The following is a 19,453-nucleotide window of genomic DNA, read 5'->3' on the forward strand; positions in this document are numbered from 1 at the left end:
CTCGCAGAGGGAAACGTACCACCAGAAGAGGAGCACGGCCGGCCAGCCCGTCTCCGCAAGCATCCAAATCGCTCATTCAAAGTACACAAGATCGATTTTCCTCCTCCTCCGTCACAAACCAGGGACGACTACATCGTATCCAGAAATCTTCAAAGACATAAAACCGAATTAAGTTGCCCAGTTCCCCCTCGGTTTGGCTTCTTACCTATTTCTGCATTTCTAAAATCGTGCTAAAAACATACTGAGCAACAAACCCATTAAAACCAGGCGTCTCGCAATGGGGAAAAATGCCAAAGCTGCATAAAATTCAGGGCAAGAAAATCCAGCAACAGTCACGGGGTATGAAAATGACCGGTTTATATTATGATACCAACTGCTACATTTTAATTCATTTTCCCCATCAAAGACATCGGTTAAAAAAGTCTACTGTAGAACACCGACTGATTAAAAAAGGATCTTTTCTTTCAGTGAAAGAGAGTCCCTTGGTGATTTCATAGTATCACGTTTCAGCACTAACCTTGTACGATGCGCATGTAAAACACAGAAACAAGCATCAGCCCCCGCGAGCTGTGGGAGGATTCATTTCCTCACGTTCCTGACCTCTCATTCACATAACTTCATCTTGATAAGGCAGCTCTTCTGCTTCCAATTAGCGTGTTTTCTCAGACAGGGACTGTCCTGGTGCGTACTCTGTTTTACTGGTGAGCGGGGCTGGGGAAGGGCAGATGGCCGGCCGGAGCTCGCAGAAGGAATCACCCCGGCACGCACCGCTGGGTACCACCACCCCGGTCCCTCTGCTCTCATCGCTGCCGTCCCCAGCCAACTTCAAAGCGCTTTTTTAGCCATCTCACATGCATCTTTCTGATGGAACTCAGTAGCAGAAATGAGCTGGCTCTCATCTGAGCTAGGGAGCTCAGCTCTGCGATGCTGTCCAGCACTTTTGACAGTTATCGTTTACCTACGTTAACATTATCCTTCCCTTCAAAGCTTCTCCTCGCCTCCCACCTCAAAAGACGGGAACAAAACCGGCAGCAGAGAGAAAATCTCAGCAAGAGCTGCTTAGTCTTCCATTGTACGTTTAGCTGACACCATCAATCTCATTCCGGGAATCAGGCCGCTCTGAAAAGCATCATCTCCAGTTAGTTAGCTACTCAGAGCTGACACACACCACACGACCAGCTCGGGGGACTGTTGCGCTCGGGAGAAGACACAGAGCGCTGCCTCGCGTTTACGTGAACGGACAAAGCACCACGCGCAGGGTTTAACATCTCCTTATCCACGGGAGGCAGCGGGGAGTCCCGTGTGATGCTCCTCTCTGACACGACTCTGGAATTGTCCATCATGCTGGACACGTGCTGAAAGGGCGCAAAGGGTGGTCCTTACCTTGGCAGGTCTTCACCTCTTAGGAGATTCCTTTAAGAATATTATCTGTCAACGAAAGAGGCTCCCTTCACATGGGAACAGCTGCTTACAGAATATTTAAAAATCTCTGCTGTCCGTTACCACCACTGTTCGTTGAAAGTTTTCTTCTTCCTATGTAATTTGGGGGCATAAGGGGTTTTTATTGGGAAACCGTATAAGCCTTGGAATGGCTGCAAGTTGCATGTACTGATCTTTCTCCATTTTTTCAATTTTCCCTTCATACAGGTTTCTGTGTGTTTTACTACTCTGGCTTTGGGTGCCTGCGGTTGGAATCAAGCCTTTATCCTTGATTTTATTTAAGAATAATTTTCCTTTGTTATTGCCAAGAATTGAAGACGACTTAAACAGATGGATGTCCCTACTCCCATCATCGGGAGGTAAGCGCAACCTCGCTGACATAGACAGAGCGCATAAGTCACTTGCTAGCACTTTTTAATCCATTCCTGCTCAAGTTTCTTCCTTTCTCAAAAAAATTGTACAAGCTTCTTCTCAGCTATGAAGTCTGGGTTTTCTTTCACTCACACACGTTTCAGAGCAAGCAGGATAAAGCCTGTACAGCAGAGACTACGGATCTTATATTTAAGTTTAATTGTATAATGATCTGGCTACCATGAAGGGACTCCTTCCCCAAGCGCTGCATCGCCCTGAACCTTAGCTTCCTTACCACGGCCTCACTGACAAGCAGCGCAGCAGGTCTAAAGCGGCGCGCTTCACGAATAGAGTTTCGTGGATGTACCTTGAATATAACTTCAATACATCTTACTAACTCTTACAACTCTTTTTAAAGAAGAGGGATGAGTATTTGTAGCAAACGTGTTTCTATCCCTAGCTTTGCCACAGACCTCCTGTTTGATTACAGCAGATTACGTTCTCTGCTTGCTGACTACCTACGCTTTTCAGCCCTGTTGCCTAACATGTCCATTACGATTCGTGCAAATGCTTTTCGTATATTAACTCAACCTTGAATGCAGAGCAATTATTAAATCAATTGTGAAAAGTCAAGGCTGGATAGTGAATCTGCCAGGAAACACCCAGCTACCTCATTGCCTAGCGAATTTCTGGACACAGTAATCATCACTGTTCAAAAAGCTTTTACCAGATGAGAGGTAATGGACATTAGTTGGAACAAGGGAAATTCCAGTTAGACACGAGGAGGCGGGGGGGGGAAATCGTAACGAGGGTAATCAAACACTGGAACAGGGGCCCAGAAAGGTTGTGGGATCTCCATCCTCGGAAATACTGAAAACACAACTGCTGAGTTACCGTGCTTTGATTCTAGGAAACGTTGAGCCATAGAGGCCAAACAGATAGGTGCACAAAGGGAACTGAGAGATGTCCCAGAAGACAGTATCTAAGTCACAGCCTACAGACAAGCACCTTCATTTTTCTCCATCCATGTCACAAATTCTGGATGTTCATCTAAGGGAAGAATTGGATTGTTTTTATTTTTTGAAGCTGGACGTAAATAACTGCACAGAGGAAGACGCTAGCATTCATCACTGAGCTCTGGCAACCAATTGCTAAATTGCACCGCCCAGCACGTTAGTGGAAACACACGACATCGAGTTGACTTGAACTGGGAGGAAAAACACCTCACTAAGCCAACTCCATACCCAACTGTCCCGTCTCCCTGTATGTCTCCGGTGACAGGTATCATTAAAAAAAAAAAGAGGAGAGACAGGAAATACTAAAACAAGGACACTTTCCAAGTACAAGATGAATCCCAAACTCCACCTGAGGACAAGCGGAGGCCAAGCCCAACTGTGAACTTTGAGGGCAAAGAAAGCAGATCTGAAACCTAATCACGGGCTAGCCCTCAGTACAAAAGCATACGGAGGACGTGCATCCCGGGCCGTGTTCACCGGGGGCATTCCGGGTTGAGACCAAAGCAAGAGTGGCTCTGTAGAACCCAATAATACACGTAGCTCCTTGGTTATATTTTGCGGCATCCAGCTGATTCCACAGTTGTACTGACTGACAGTGATATCCCGGCAAGGGAGGTTACATCTAGTTCAGGTTATGCCTAACCACACGGAGAGCACACTTCCGTCTGCGGTGCAAACACACGCTCAACCCCTTGGAGAGGGCTGTAATTCCATTGCACTCACAGATATTACTCATCTACTTCCATTACTAGAAGTGCTCGATGGTTTTCTCATTATTTTTCCTCCCACTTCTCCTCCTCCTTAGATCCCTTCTCTTTTTTCCCCATGTATTGTAAATACATCCATCACCAACACTCATTTTCCTTTGTACCGTGCCGTGCTGTTCCTGCTTGAAAAGTACTCTGTCGACTACCTTCCCTTTGATTAAGCAAAAGAAAAAAAACCCTAACCCCACAAACCAATATTCAATCAAGAACTTCAACGAATCCTATTAAGTTTCAATTTTACAGAAGGCGGCTGATTTAAGAGCAAAAGCTCTAGCATAAAGAGGCAGGATGCCGTTAGATGAGTACACACACAGGTTATCGCCACCAATACAACTTACACAAGAACGCCTATATTGTAACAGAGCATGTTACAAAACGTGGCGTACCAAGTTCTCCACAGAAACCAGTTCCATCCTTCCCGTTACTACCGATGCACAAACTTGTGTGGTGCGCTGTGCGCTATCTAAAACATCCTCCGTGAGAACACAGGTCATGAGAAATTCTGCTGAGAAAGAGTTCAGACACCTTCTGGCACAACGACGTCTCTAAGAAACACTAATGTGCCTGGGGAAGTGCTGAGGGAGGTCTCCGAAGCAGGCAATAGTCTTCCCATTCTTCTACCTTCTATTCCAGGGTTTCATTCCCAGGCAACCAGGAGCAATTCCCAAATCATTTCTTCCTCCTACATGTTTCCCACCTGGGACAAAGACATTCGAACCCAGTGCCATAGCAACCCCATCAGCCACACAAGCACTTTGGTTCTTTAGGGAAAATGAAAATTCTGAAAGGAAGCTGGGAGATAAAGGCTCCTATTCCTTGTTTCCCACTGTTAGGAAGTAATTACAAAAATACTTTAATCTCAAGTGCTCCCTGGGTGAATAGGTTGTCATTTATAAAAAAAAAAATACCACGATGTGAAGAGGAAGATAAAATAGGAAGACTTTGAGTACATTAACATGCCTTGTAACCTCCAAGCTTCAGGTTGGTGGTCATCATTATACTACATGAAAAGAAAGCGCATGGAAAAAAATAATAAATGAATGAACAAGAGGAAAGATAAATCGAACTCTTTGTGATCAGCTCAAGCAGAATACGATCCAAAACCTGCCTCATCAGCCCACTGACGTAAAGCTGAGTCTTCTCACCGACTCCGGTGGACTTGGATCAGGCTTTTAGGCTTCCGAGAACTACAATTTGGATTTTGTTTTACCATACTCCTGAGCCTGGTTCAGTAGAACTTGCACAGAAGGCCTCCTGGGTGCAAATTCGATTCTACACTCTACAGTTCTTTGCCTGTTTCTATTGTTTCTTGAATGCTTTCAAGGAATAAGGTTAATGATCACCCATCTTGGTGATGTTTGTCAGCTTATTAACAAAGGAGAACAGATTCTTTTCATCCCGTCCAGACAGAATGATATCATCATTATACTTTCAAAACCTTCCAACTCAGGCTTGTCCGGAGAGCATTTCTTTCCATTCCTAAGTGAAAAGCTGGTGACAAAATCTTAAAGATTTATTTAAATGATGTTTTAACATGACAGCCTCATACATTCTTCTACTTTTTTCAGCTCTGTACGCATAGCTTGTTCGCTCTCTGTCCCCCAGACCCTTCGCCCCCAATATGGAGTCTTTTGATCTTTGTTTAAGATGACTTATTTTAAGAATAAGTATTTTTTCTTTAATAGACGTTATTTGGGAATAACACTCATGACGTGAACACTGATCGCGAGTACCTGTAGTAGTCGACTAAAATGAGAAGCACAGATGTTCAGTGTCTTCAGGATCACGACTTAAATTACTGGGGAAGTCGAGCTTACAAAATGCCATCCCAGGGCAATCTGATACGGAAAAGCCGTCGGGAGACACTCGTGCATATTTACACCCGTGAAGAACTCTAGAGATCGTCCTGCTCTACGATAGCATTCCCAGACTATACCTGACCAGATGCTCATCCCAGATGTTTAAAAACAAACATCCAGTGCCTTTAAAAAAAAAAAAAAAAGTCTCAGAAGCTGTACTACTCCCTCCTCCCGGGCCGGCACAGCCTTCGCACCGAGCATCGACACTCACGCAGCAAGCAGAGTATTTTCTGCTCCCCAGATGCGTGACCCTATAGAGCAGTCAAATGCTATAGCAGAGCACGTGCTGGGTGGCATCCTGCAGACTGCTGCCCCACAAGGTATGTCCGCATTCGGAGGGGATGCCAAGTCACAGAGCTTTTCATACGGCTTCTACAGTATAGCAACTACTTAAAGTATTTTCAGAAACAGCGTAGAGCCTTGCATAAATTGCCGTCGTGATACAGTACCAGACACAGACGATGCTAAAGGAGTAACACTTCAGAACAGGGTTATTCTGTAAGCAGCTCACTCGTTTCAGTCTAACAATAACCGTTTGGTAGGTTAAACGTGTCAACCCATCAGAGCTGAAACTAGGAGCTCCCCCCTTTTCGTACTGCCGGATTAACGGATGGTCAGAGGCTGTAGGCTGCGGAAATAACACCTCCTCCTCCTCCTCTCGCTGTGCATCTATCGCCTTTTCTAAAGCTGAAAAGATTCATCAGGATTGCTGGGCTGCTAAGTCCCCACTGTCAATACATGCATTTCTGGGTTGTGTTTCTCCTCCAGCACACGTCAAACGAAAGCATGCTGCATTAGCTGGGAACTTCTAGGAAATTCTGAGCGCCACCTATTTCTCCATATTCCTATGAAGCCTGGTGAGAAAGTCCTCCGTAGTCTGAGCAGCCTGTCTCTACTCACTGTAAGCACGTACCCGTTCATTCATATTCTCCCTACCAGGTTCATGACGGTTGATTCCACCTCACTTCTGAGAACAGATCTAAGTTTTCAATCCTTTTCTCAAATTCAGACAGAAATTAGGACAGTGCGTATATTTTGAAAATGTGGTATGAGTATTCTTGTCCCAGGTCAGGGTTACATTAAACACGACGAGCCGACCGGTTCTCACATGGTTTTCTGTGTGACTCCCGTCTGACCCAGTTCTTCACAAGGAAGAACAATCAAGAGTCTTTCCGGTTCCCAGGGGAGAAATCCAGTTGACGTTTGTTGATGCCGTGTCACATCCTACTACGTTTTAAGTGGTTTTCAATAGCTGGGACTTCCCCGGGGGAGGCCTTGGCTACCATCCTGCAGGAGAGGAAGAGCTTCCTCTGTCCAGAAGAACTAACCCAGGCTCAGCACTTCAAACCAGCAAACAGGCTCAGCCAGCGCAACGGAGACTGCAGGTACCGATTAGGTGGTTGGGGTTTTTTTAAATGATTTTAACATTAACTGGTCAGGAGCTATTACTTCTTGCAGGTCCCTGCGTTGCCTGACATTAGCAGAAGAAAGATCAAGTTCCAAGAAACACAGTAAAACAAGATCCTTTGAATTAGCAGATGGATTACGCAGGAGATACAAATAACCACTCCTGCCGCCAGTCTGTCAAAATACAGAAAATTATCCACATTTCCCTGATGTCACAGAGTGAGAGCACAGGCGTTCTATAAGCGTAAAACAACCACCAAATATTCAGGGCCATTTATACGCAAGAGATCATATTCACACCAGAATGATCGAAGAGAGTGAGGTATAAAAAGGCAATAATTAATGAAGGGTTCCTTCAAGGAGTCTAAATTGGGTGCGCACACACACAAAGAACAACAGATGCCCCCCAGCTGAAAGGATATCTGTACCATCTCTTTAAAGGCTCAGCCTCTCGTATATTTTCCTAGCTTCTTCACTTGAGAGATGATGAAATTTAAAAAAAAAAGATTAAAAAAGAAACAAAAAGAAGGGGGGGGGGGAGGGAAAAAGCATGTGCTGTCTTATCACTTCACTTTTCTTTCTGAAATATTCTCATTTCTTCCCACCTTCTGCTAAGTGTCTTGAGGGGCTCTTCCCTATGCTCAATGAAAGAGGTAAAAAAACCCCCAACCAACCTTAAAAAAAGGCTAGGTAAGCATTTCAGTGTGTGAAGACGCAGAAGCTCCCCAGCACTCTTCCTAGCACAGACGTGCCGAGGGGAGGAAAACCAAGGCCTATCCATAAACGTTGACAGGTTTGCCATCCTACAGCAGGCCTCAAATGGATGAGGCAGGATTCCCCACCCGATTTCTTAGGTGTTTCATGTCACGCGCTTCTAAGGAAACCGATCGCTACACAAAGCAAACGATGAAAACAATACGGCGGTGCACGCCGTATGCCGTCATTCCCTGAAGAGGCTCCAGATAGCCATGGATACCGTGAATAGGAATCAGCACAGGGCGCTGCTTCAGGGGTAGGGTTATGTTGCTGCAAAAGCGGAGAGGCGAAACCCACGCTACCCAGTAGCTTGAGGCGTCCTCATCATCCTCTCCAGAAACCCAGATTTGCGGCTCCCACCTTTCTAAGCAAGCTCGCTGAAACTTCATCACAAATCGCTGCAATAAAGAAAAAGAGGAAAGAGAAGCAGAGAGATCGTATGGGCGTGCTTATTTCTATGAGAACGCAGTACAGGAACCAATAAACGCTCCACTGCATTGCGATCGCTGCTAAAACCTTGATCTTAAGACGGCAGTTTTTTTGACTTAGAGCTCCCACGCTCATCTGTCCGACTGTTTGAAAAATGTCCAACAAATTCCCAAATGTTATGAAATCCTGCAGGAATACCAGATGTCCTGTCAGACTGAAAGCTTCTTCCGTATAGCTGGAGTTGGAAGCTTTCACCACAACAGTATCTGACAAATCTGACTTCTCGTAGAGAGAACACAATGCAGTATTGTCCTATTGCGTTGTGGAGGAAGGCTTTTACACAACGTTTCCCAGTTTTTATAACAACTTCACTGACAACAACGATTTTTAAGTCCTTTTTTTATCTTAATGTCTAGTTCGTTGGGTCATCTGTCATCTATTACTGAAACCTTGGATTCTCGTCTGCGGCGGCTAAATATGCGGCTGAACTTCTAAACCGCCCGCAGACTGTACTCTGCATTTCTGCCTCCGGCCTCGGCACTGGGCACGTGGGGTGGGGAGCCGGCGCGGAGAAGATCGAGAAAGATTTTCATGCATCTATATGTAGCAGGCTACTTATAACCACTGCAAACGGTTTCACAGTGGCATAATAGCCAGATCTATTCCCTGAACACAAAATGCGCGTAAAAGCTTTCAACTGTCGAAAGTAAATAGGAGAGATTTCCCGGGATCATGAGTAACGCTTACCATTTATTTAGTTAGAAAAGCCACAACGTTAACCCATCGCATGGGCCAAACATTTCCTCAGGCTCCACGGGCTTCGGCAGCTTGCTTTAACCTTGATCATGCCTGGATCTTAAAAAGCGTCTTGAAGACATAAGGATAAAGGCAATATAACTTACTCCTTTGTTGCGCCTGATCTGAGCCAAGGTGGAACTACGAAACAACAGTGCAGACCAGACTAGAGTCTCCTGTATATAATAAGGATAATACTACAATAAAGATCAGGCTTTACCCAATTGGGAGCAGTCAGTGACTGGGCTTAGTCAATGATTATCAAAGGTGGCTAAAAGCAAAGAAATCACTCCGGCTGAAAAGTAACCAGGAGGGAAAATTAGCCAGCCTCCACCTAACTTTTTTTGTTGAAAACCAGGAAAGATAGGAAAGACTTGCAGTTTTCACAACGCACTGGCAAGCGGAGACCTTTAGACACATCTGAAAATTAAAGACGGATGGAAGCTCACCTCTGGAAGAAAACTCATCTAACACATGTTAAGAAACCCTCTTACGAGAAAGTTGTAGTTGCAACATCTACGGCATTCTCCCAAAAGCGCAGGCAGGCCGCACTGTTATCTGTGTCGGGATCAGCCAATGCTCTTGTACGTGGGCTGTCGAGGGGTTCTCTGGCCACTTTTAAACTGAAAATGAGCTGTATAAAAAAGCAGTTTGTCTAGTACATTGAACTGTTTGGCAAGGCAATCATCAAGAGGAATTTTTCCGTGTACAAAGTCCATGGGAAAGGAGGTTAAAAATCTTCTGTAAAGACAAACTTTAATAAGACTTGCCCGTTTGTTTTAGCTCAACAGGCACAGATATGGACATGCAAGCACCGCTCGCCTGACCTTGTAAATGACCTTACAGATTAGCAAATGACCTAACTGATTAGCAAAACCAAGATAGTGCCAGAATACATAAATATGGAAGCCAAAAACCCCATACAACATTTTCTATTTTGTAGTGGCAATTCTTTCATGTCAGGGCAGGTTTTACTCAAGAATATAAACTTTTACAATGGAATGGTCTGGGTGTCTTACAGGAATAGAGCTCGGTTAAAATACGGCAGCAATCTAGGAAGTGTAAAACATCCCCCTTTTCCTGCCACGAGAAGCTGCATGTTCTACAGGACCGGACCATACCTTGCCAGCACCGGGCACCTTCAGCTAGGTATGGCTACGCACATGAGTTATCCACAAATCTGTGGCTATTGCTCTAGAAACTTTAAATTTAAAACATATCAACAAGTTAGTTGTAAGCACAGTGGTACAAAAGTGGGTGAACAGTTTTCTTTGAATGTGTATTTCAAATTATGAAAAAGAAAGGGGAGGGAGGAGAACTATCTTGCAGATAACAGAAAATCAAATGTTAAAATACTAGTCACAGAAAGTACGATAAAGCGACAGAGCCTGGGCTGAGCTCCCTAATCGGCAGATTTTGCATCAGACACACTGAAATATAGAGACGTTTCATGTAAACGTGTGTGTGATATATCAATAAAACACCTACCAGAGCATACCATGAACACAGGCTGCCGGACTGTACCACAGCCAAAGGTTCGTTCATTTTTGCTAGGGTTAGAATGAGTTGGCGACCCAGGATCTGCACAGCCCGGCTCTCTAGAGCACCAGCCGGGCTTCAGAGCGCTCCCAGGAACATCGCACTACGTTCAGCCGTTTCAGGACAAGACTAGCAAGCCCTGTAATCAAGTGGCAGACACAAGCACCTCTCTTCTCTCATATCCTCCACTTCCATTTAAAATAAAAAGCTGTACCTTTCTCGGAGTTATATGGGATGCAGCAAGTTCCCTTGTCTGTCTACGTTTGATCAAGTTCTGGTTCCTTTCATGACGCTCCTTTCTCGCTGAATGCCCTCAAGGCGTCCACATCCACCTTTCTGGTTCTTGGTTCCACTTGCCAAGATGACCTGTATTACATACTGCACAGATCTTTTCCAGACAAAGGCTAAAATAACAACGCACGGCAGCACAGAAACAGATCCCCTCTGCCAAAGGACGGAATAAAGCGATCTACGGGAAACGCGCCTTTTTGGTCTGAACTTCTTCATAAACAAGAAATCAGCTACAGACGCATGGCTGTCACGCTAACTAAACAGATCGCTCTAAGTTACAAAAAGGTAGCTGCTGTTCTTAAGTGCTCCCTCTGACCAAACAAAAGACGACGGGAAGACGCCCAAGAGATTAAGACCCTCAAAGGACTGACCCAATCCCAAACAACATTCAAAGATTCTGAGGTAGGACTCATCATTTCGATGCTTACTGTCTCACTAATCTTCATATATTATGAACGGCGATTTAGAAATTCCCGAATAATTTGCCTCAGCTACGGCACGCTCCTGCTAACCTTCCCCATGTCGTAGCTACCTGACATTCGCAAAGGCTTCCAGGGATTCAAAACAGGTACAAATCGAGTCTGCGAGCACAGGAAAGGTTGCAGAGGAAAGAGGTGCTGAATTCGCCGAAGCAGACCCAGAAGGTCCATCGTCAAGTACGCGCTGTGTCTAACCACGGTCTGAGTCTGCTGAGCCCATCGCCGCTACCACAAAGGCTTATTCAGCGCTGTTCGGTCAATCACACAACCGAGACGCACGAGCCAGACTGGAATAACCTTGTTGGGGTACCAAAAGCAAAAGTACCTTTGGCAGCACAGGTCTCGGAGAAAAGCCAAGCCGATGAGCTGGCGTGGTTCAGACTGCTGCTGTGATACCACCGTGCCATATTGCGGTCGGCGGCACGGACGCATCTTCTGGAAGACTAATAAAAGCCTGACGGGATTTTATTTGAAATGGCTGTCAATTCCTACCTGCTTTGTCAGAGACAGAACTCCAAACCACACCAAATAATTTAAGTCCGTGAGGATTGGCGATGAGGGACTGCTTGATTGCTCTCTGTTTAATATTTGTATCTAATTCTAAGTTCTGTGTGTTGTATGTAGTTGTTCTTGCTCTTCTCAAACCCGTTCAAGTGAGCACAAAGTACAAATAGGAATTCGAGAAGCTGAGAGATGTTGAAAAAAAGGCAGAGCGCTGAAGGGGAACGGAGCTGCTCTTTCATCCTCAGTCCATGGTGTCAAAAACCTCAACGTTCACTACGCAATGCGTTGCCTTGTAAGGATTTGTATAATACTAAAAGGGAGGGAAAAATGTACAAGGACATGGATTAAACTACACAATAACTATTCTCAGATGGACCAACCACATTATCTTCAAGACGGAGGGGAAGCCTTGGATATGTCAAAATATATCCGATCAAGACAACGGCCTTCAAACTGCGTTAATTGCAACCAGCAGAAGGAGGAAAACAGTATCAGCCATTGGCACAATTTAGCTATTACTCAGAAAGAAACAGGACCCCAACTTTAAACAGAAGTTGTATGGACAGGCGAGCCTTAATAACAACTTAGAACATTAAAGTCATATGAGTATTTCTATTAACATCTCATGTCCCACAATATCTTACCGACTTACGCAGAGCCTAGACTAGTTTCCACTTAAATCAGTACAAACTTTGCTCTTGGTTTAAGGAAGGCAAAACCAAGCATTTTGCAACATTTCTTGACGAGAACACGTCATGGCTGAGTTCTCTTCTCCTAGATGAAAGCGCACGTGCGCTGCTCTTGGCAGAGAAATTGCACGTATGACTGACGGTTTATTTCAGCAAAACATTTAAACGCTTTCTTTTCAAGCAGCTACCGTAGGCTAGGGTTACCTGGAACAGATCTGTAAACAATCAGCACAGGGGTACCGTACCTTCTGTATGGACATCAGGGAGCATATCCGTGGGATGCTGCACGACAGCTGATCGCCTGTACACCATGTGGATTCTTCCCTTTTCCTCCTCCATTTGCTTTCCTCTTTCCAAAGGCTCAATGAAGTATTCATCCTTATCAGTTCTTATCATTCCAGCCTGGTGAGGAAGAGAGAAAGCAGGCCAATACGTCATTTGAGAGCCGAAAGACCTGGCCTGATGCCTTAAAAACAAGTATCAAGAGGGGCGAAGCGTAAAACACTCAGCATATTACTGTACTGTAAGACTCAAATTACCGCTGGGTTTCCTTTGCATGGACTTCTTGCCAGAGGCGATATCCCTCTGCACTCTGGGGACGTTCCTCTGGCTGAGGCCACTGTTCAAAGGCATTAAGAGAAGATCTTGTGTATGTACGAGATATATTACCCCCTTCAAAAACACAACGAAGACCAAAGGCATACAGGAGTTGACCATTTGTACGTTAGGCACAGCGATTTTGTAATCTAAGCACGGCACGCTGAGCCTTGCGTACTGCAACGTTCTGCTTATCCTTAACCCATATATATTCTGAACCCCTTACGGCTCAGGCCCTTCATTTGACTTCATTAAAATCAGCAGAAGCCATATGGTTTCCTACTTAAACGAACACACGCTGTTCCCTCCTGTAACTATGTAGCTATTGACAATTCTTCAAAACCCTTTCTCTTTACGTCTTCCGCCTGTAAAAGCTGTGGGGCAGGTTTGCAGATAAGGCAGATTTATCCTGGTGATTACCACAATTAAACTCACTGGAGTAAGTCACACCTGCTTAAGTCCAGCTTAAGGGAAGAGAGACTCATGCTCAGGAGGAAAAATTTCTTTGCTGGCACTCGAATATAAATCACGGTAAATAACGGCGAAGGAAATCTGGCAGTACGCTCAAGGAAAGAGTCACTTAAAAAACCCTGCTTATACCTAAGGGCAGCAAGGCTAAACTTCTTCCAGCACAGCCACTGAAAGCGAGAACATCATGCAGGGGAAAAATGGATACAGAATATTTGAAACTACTGGAAAACACCAATGGGATATGCGTTTTGAGGAATCTGCAAGTTATTATCGAAGACGTTAACAAACAAAACATGAATGTTTCTATAAAATGCAGCAGAGCAACTACTTAGAAGCATTATCCCTGCGACCTTCCTTTTACACAACGATGTTCTCCTTCTCGCAAGTAAGCGATAGGGGGATGGCTCCCAGAGCACTGCCCCTGACCCCACCAGATCCCCCCTGAAGTGGGTTCTGGCCGTTCAGAGGCTGTCTCGCCGAGGGCAGGGCCGGGAGAGTGGGGAGGGAGCGGGGACAGAGCGAGCCTACCCGGGGACTGCGGCGTGCCAGGGCCCCGTCCTGCCCAGCCTCTGCAGAGCCGCGGGGACCGACCACGTTGCCCCGCAGCCGACCGACGGTAAGGCTCCTGCGAGCTTTTTGCTCGAGAGGCGTGAGCTCTGCTCAGCTACGGGCGAAACCGCCTGTTCTCATCCCACCTGCATCGGTTCCACAGGCGAGCTTAGGTCTTGCACATATATATATAACAGGGCAGGACATACCTTCAGTTACAGCTGCCACTTGCTCGCTAGCAGCTGAGTGACACATTGGTTTTTTCCATAAACCAAAAAAAACCCCTGCAAGAGAGCTCGGTTACCGCAACCATCTAACTGAAGATTTCACTACATGTAAGGTAGGAATTACAGTTATGGTTTCAACTGCAACCATAGACACATATGAAGTATGAACAACAAAAAAAAAAAACCCCAAAAAACCCCAACAAAACCGAAGGAGACGATCCTGACAGCTCTGCAAACTGCTCCAGGGCCTCCCCAGCTCCGCTGGAGGAGGTGCGGTTGCAATCCTGCACTCCAGCTTTGAATGCCATCAGACTTATTCATGGTGATGCTACACAGATTTCTTTAATTCCCCCCCCAACAAATGGAGATTATCATAGTCCAAGCTTAGATAATTTGTCAAACACAAGTAGACAGAATCGTGAAGGTATATGACAGAATATAAAAATTAGTATTTTAATAAAAACATTCAAAATGTCACAAACAGTACTTCACCACAAGCTTTCCATGCTCTGTGTGTTTCCTCACATCTACACTCAAATTTTCAGTTCCTGAATTTCTTCAAATATCGGCTAAACTACATAAATCTAAATACTACATTCTTCCTTTGTTTTCACTATGTGAGTAGCAGTAATAAAGGAGATTTTTGGTTGGAATAACTCAGGTTAGCATCACAAGTCAGTTTTTCATGTACGCACAGTAGACTGGGAATTAACAAGTCCCCCTTGCATGTTAATGGCTTATTTGCTTGCCATTTTTCTCAGCAAAACTACGTTTCGTACCTACAGTTGCTATGTTACTGGTGCAGACCTTGTCTTGGCATAAGGATTTTTTTTGTAAGTAACCCATTTTCTAGGAAGCTGTTGCCTGTGAGTTGAAAGTAGTTCTATCCAGAAGCGGTGCTCAATGCAAAAGCGAAGCCTGGCTTCGCTTTCCGGCTTCAACGTGTATGCTTTTTCTTGTCTGGGTTAAATCGACAGAGAAAGAGCCACAATTATATTTTTGAGAACGGGTGTGCCTTGCTGTAAAAGGAATAATCCACAAGCATCAAGTACAGTTTCCATTTTCGCAACTCTCCATAAAACACTTCGACTGACCTAACACATTCCACCCCCCTTCAGCCACAACTCATTGTCTGCTCCTCAAAAGCCTCCTAACTTCACAGACGCTGATAAGCCGGCCGTGTTAACAGGAGACAGAAACAGTTGCTATTTTACAAGTCTAACGACTCATTAAGAGGAGCAGCACCCAAAGCGAACATCCCATTTCACCCAATCGTGCTCAACTAAGTGTTTAGCTCACGAGAAAAAAATACGCGCATTTACAAAGCATAACCACCGAGATAAAAGGCATGGATTCAGGGTGACCTTTCCCTGCCAACACACCTCGCCGAACAGACCGGCACCCAAACCTACCGAGGACCTGGCTCGGTACCATCCGGCACAATTGCCGCAGCGCACCCCGGGTTTTTCTGGGGAAGATGCACAGCGGGCTCTTTGCCTTGGCACACACCCGGTATCACACCCAGGATCGGGTCCTGTCCCTTTTCCAAGCTGGATCCCACTTCAATCAGACTGTACCTCATACCCACCTTTATTTTTTTCTTTTAAAACAGCTTTTATGGATGATTATTTATACAGACATAAGGCCTGTCTCTGCCTTTCGTTCTTCTTCATGGCAGTGGCTAACTGCACCCATTTCAGTGGATCTGAGCTGCGTTGAGGGGACTCGCGCCCGTCATCACCCACAAACGTGACGCAATTTCTCTGCAAAATTTGCAAACGGAGCTAAAGGGCTGGATTTCCAACCGGTCGTCACCAACACGGGGTTCCTACGGAGCCATGTCTCCCGCAGGTCCGGTGTGAGAGCAATGGTCTGACCTCCGCTACGGCTCGCAACCTCCCCCGGCACAGCAGAGAAGTTAATTAAAAATACACCCTGTCAAACGGCTCACACGGGCTGAAGGCTGCAGGCACAGACCATTTGCCACACGCGGCGATGTGCTTTTTGGAAGGAGAGCGTTCCCCACGGTCCCGAGAGAAAGGAAGAATTACAGCGGAGACCCGGCAATTGTGGCTTTGTAGTCAAAGGGCCAAACCCAAAGGGCTGAGGAAGGAAAAACACGGATTTAAAAAACATAAAGAAGAAAAGGAAAAGCGCACGTTGGCTGTACTAAGGAGAACACATTTGGGTTTTATTTCACATCATTTCTCACTTACTTTGTTCCTCATCCCTGCCCCACCTTTTAGCCTTGTTCTACCCTTTGCTTCATGTGAAGGTATGATTTTTGTATCACCTGCGTGGAAGTTGAATACGTTTCACGTGCTTTTGAATAAGTAATTTGCCCCCACTTCTGAGATACTCACCCTTACTTTGCTTCACCACTACAGTACACATGTATAGTAGTATACTACAAATATTAACATGGTCTGTCTGACACTTAATACACGAGAGTTAAAATTACTACAGTGGCGTTATCTTACAAAGCATGTTGTAAATGATAGCAGACAAATTTATAAATATTGATTTTCTTTTTTTCCCTCCTTTTATTGGAAAATGAGATTTAGAATCAACAGGGACAGTTTTGGTCCATTGGAACAGCCTACAGGCAAGCAAGAATGCCGAATCCAGCTTGCTTTCCATTCTGACTTCCTCCCCCCCCCAAATTTCATCAATAAAAAGAGCTTGAAATTTTCCAGACGAATGGAGAAAGAGGGGCATGAGAAAGTATTGCATTTTCAAGTGAATCTTCACTGTAAGCTCTCCTGTCAACGCAGCATTTTCTTCCCCACCAGCGGGAGAGAGAAGCAAGCAGGTGTTTAGAGCACATATTTTTAAAGGCTCACTTGGAGAAAAGACTGCGGTGGATTTTCAAGAAAGAAGTATGCAGTGGAAATTTTTTTTTCCACAAAAGCACATTTATGGAGCAATACAGGAAAGCATAGTCTGAAATCTTGGAATGCTATTAATTTTACTACTTTTCCTTCTAAATGAACAATGTTCAAAATTTCCGTCAACTGAAGGATGCGGTTTGAAATCTGCGCTTCTGCGAAGTTTATCTAGAACCGTCCTCATTATTCTTAAAATGTGAAAAGGGGAACACGACAAAATCACCGAAAGCAAAGCGAAGCCTTTGGGGCAGAGTGGCTGGAAAGAAACCCGCCTGTTCTCAGCACCGTTTCAACCTTGACTGAGACTCGGCAGAAGCGGATTAACTTCTCAGCTTTCCTACAGACTCACTTCTCCCATTTTTTAAAAGCAAATTCCCCTCCCTGAGGGGTGCCCCAGGGGAAACCTGCTGAAGGTCTGTTTAGCACCTTGCGTGCAGCCACCTCGCCGTGCGGTATCTATAGCTGTCTTGAAGTGACTCACGACCATTAACTCATTTCATCCCCGCAGCTCTTTTCGTCCTCCTCAATCCAGGAGTAATGGTGCATAGCAAACTGAGGGAAAAACCTTTCCGCTGAATTAAACCGATGCAGGAGCAAGTCCTGCCTGACTTCATAATAAAAGGTAACTGGGAGCAAGGCCAAACCTAGTCTAGCAGAGGCAGCCCACCTAGGAGGATTCCCCAGAGGACGGCAAACGACGCGTTCTTTACTGGACAATCCACTGATAAAGCAAAACCTGGAAAAATGCACATATCGGGTTGGTTTTTTTTTTCAAATGGAAAAAGACACAGACAACAACAAGGGAATTACAAACAATATCAAGCGTTGAGAAAATAACCTACAAGGGCAGGTTAAACTAAGGAATCACTTACTGAGCCAAAATCAACAGCATTTAAGGGGGAACATGATTCCGTATAAACACGCATGGGGTATTAGCTGCAAGAGAGGAAAGAACCATTCATTCAGAGAGCACAACAGAGAACTGTGGAGTGACCATTAAGAATGGCTACATTTAACTTCAACATTAGAGTAAACGTTACGGGTGGGATTTTCAAAAGTATTTTAGGAAGTTAAATGCCCCATTTCTAGTGGTTTGCAATAAGGGCGAGTCATTTAATTCTCAGGTGTGTTTTGAAAAGGCCACCCTCAAATGTCAGAAAGCGAAAGAGTTTGTTTAGCAAGGCAGCAGAGTCACACTAGTGGCCATTATCAAGTCAAGTGCTGCTAACACTTGCCACCGAGTGTTACTGGAGAGTAGGAAATGCTTTGGGTTGTAAAACGTCTACAGTGCATTTATTTTACAAAATAAACTTAGGACAGCATATCCCCATCCTACCTATCATCTCACGGTCTGTGCAACGAGGTCAGTAAATGCTCTCAATTTTTGATGCTCGTCTCCACTGCCCACCTCTATGCCAAGTTCTGGGGTCTTACTCTGATAGACTGGACATGGTGCCCCCGAACACGAAAGCTGCTTTTTTCTCATGCAGCTCCCTCTACAAAACACTCATTTACTTAACTGCCTCTGAAAAAAGGCATGACAAAAGTTAGGTTTCTAAAGTGCTGAGACCTCTATCTATTGTGCTCATCAATCACGTCTTGCTCTTCCCGCCGCCTGTCCTGTCTGTATCTGCTCCCTCCTGTCTCTCGCTGAACTCCGTAAGCTCTTCACCGCAGAAGCTCTCTTCATGACCTCTGTCTGCACAGCGTCTAGCATGGTATGGCACCTGAGCCATCAGTAGACACCGGTATAAACCAAACACACTACAGGCACAGCGTCAACTGAAACCAGGTATTACGTCCGCCTGAGTCTGTATGCAAATGCTAGAAAAGAACACCAAACGACTAAAGAGATGTGACCAAAATGACTCAAGGAGTCCATGTTTAGAGTAGATCCAAGTATGCGTGCTATAGTACCAGCAACCATCGGATCCTCTAACACCATCAGAGCGTACTGGTTTGATGCTAAAGGAATCGCAAGAGTCTTTGACACGCTGGGAATGCGAATAAAGCGAGGTCTGTAAGGAGCCGCCAGGCTGTGGGACAACGGAGCACCGATTCACAGACTTTTCTGTCGTACAGCAGTGGCCAACGCAGGCTCCAAGGGAAAGGGCAAGAGAGAGCAAGATGCGGCGCGGCGACTCTTCCCCTCAGCACCTTCCTGGGCTCCAGCCTAGGAGCTTTCTCAGCAGCAAAGCGGGACCGGTGCGATACCTCGTGCTGCAGAGAGCAAGCGGGCTCCCCGGCGGCAGCAGCAGGGCCAGCACAACCACAGCTACGCAGCCCTGGCTTCCCTGCGCACTCATTCAAGCTCCGGTTCCTCGGAGAGGCCACACCGCTTAACCTTCACCAGCAAGGAGCTCTTACGGGAGCGGGGTGACTGAAACCGTGCCGCTTAT

General features: G+C 45.4%; 1 protein-coding gene across 1 annotated transcript in view; it reads right to left on the bottom strand.

Annotated features, from left to right (window-relative positions):
- Window positions 1-19,453, bottom strand: part of ADAMTS3 (ADAM metallopeptidase with thrombospondin type 1 motif 3) — a 130,057-nt gene that overhangs the window by 76,131 nt on the left and 34,473 nt on the right. The window contains exon 4 of the mRNA XM_050896287.1: window positions 12,568-12,724. Coding sequence (XP_050752244.1) covers window positions 12,568-12,724 — 157 coding nt within the window. The remainder of the gene's footprint in view (window positions 1-12,567; window positions 12,725-19,453) is intronic.

Source organism: Gymnogyps californianus, chromosome 4 (genome assembly GCF_018139145.2).
Source record: "Gymnogyps californianus isolate 813 chromosome 4, ASM1813914v2, whole genome shotgun sequence".
NCBI classification, from domain to species: Eukaryota; Metazoa; Chordata; class Aves; order Accipitriformes; family Cathartidae; genus Gymnogyps; species Gymnogyps californianus.